This window comes from Penaeus monodon, chromosome 34, assembly GCF_015228065.2.
Source record: "Penaeus monodon isolate SGIC_2016 chromosome 34, NSTDA_Pmon_1, whole genome shotgun sequence".
Taxonomy (NCBI): domain Eukaryota; kingdom Metazoa; phylum Arthropoda; class Malacostraca; order Decapoda; family Penaeidae; genus Penaeus; species Penaeus monodon.
Genome location: NC_051419.1, coordinates 34545487 through 34546022, shown reverse-complemented (window position 1 = coordinate 34546022; position 536 = coordinate 34545487). Strand labels below are relative to the sequence as shown.

The window sequence follows — 536 nt, the reverse complement described above, 5'->3', positions numbered from 1 at the left end:
GATGTTAGGCTGCATATTCTACAAGGTTTATCAGCTTCAATTATAATTTTATAGGTCTTACTATTCTCACTCACTTAGCTCAATTTTTGTCTTCCATCAAACTGAGCAAGACCTCAGTATATTCCATTCTTATACAAATTTTACTCCAAATCCTGTCAAAGCATATATAACCCAAATAATACCAGCCCATGTCCTGATTACTGGAATGAGGTCTCACATTCCCAACTGTGAGCTTGTCAGTTGCCCATAGCACCTCATTCTACCCCATCACCAGACCAGGTGGAGAGCTGAACACGGAGGAAGATGAAGTGGAGGGACTCAAGCGCTTGCTGACGGAAACCCTGGGACGGCAGGACGGGCTCAAGCAGGAATGGGTCATAGAAGACATCATTGGTAACTGGTGGCGGCCAAATTTTGAGCCTCCACAGTACCCCTACATCCCCTCACACATCACCAAGCCAAAGGAACATAAAAAGCTCTTCCTTGTACAACTTGGAGAGAAGGGTAAGGACACAGTGTGTGATGAGCTGCTGCTG

The 536-nt window shown here is 45.3% G+C and overlaps 1 protein-coding gene across 1 annotated transcript in view; it reads left to right on the top strand.

Annotated features, from left to right (window-relative positions):
- LOC119594781 (cleavage and polyadenylation specificity factor subunit 5-like) overlaps positions 1-536 on the top strand; it is a gene marked incomplete at its 5' end in the record, with an annotated part of 2954 nt that overhangs the window by 788 nt on the left and 1630 nt on the right. The window contains 1 exon segment of the mRNA XM_037943873.1: positions 275-504. Coding sequence (XP_037799801.1) covers positions 275-504 — 230 coding nt within the window.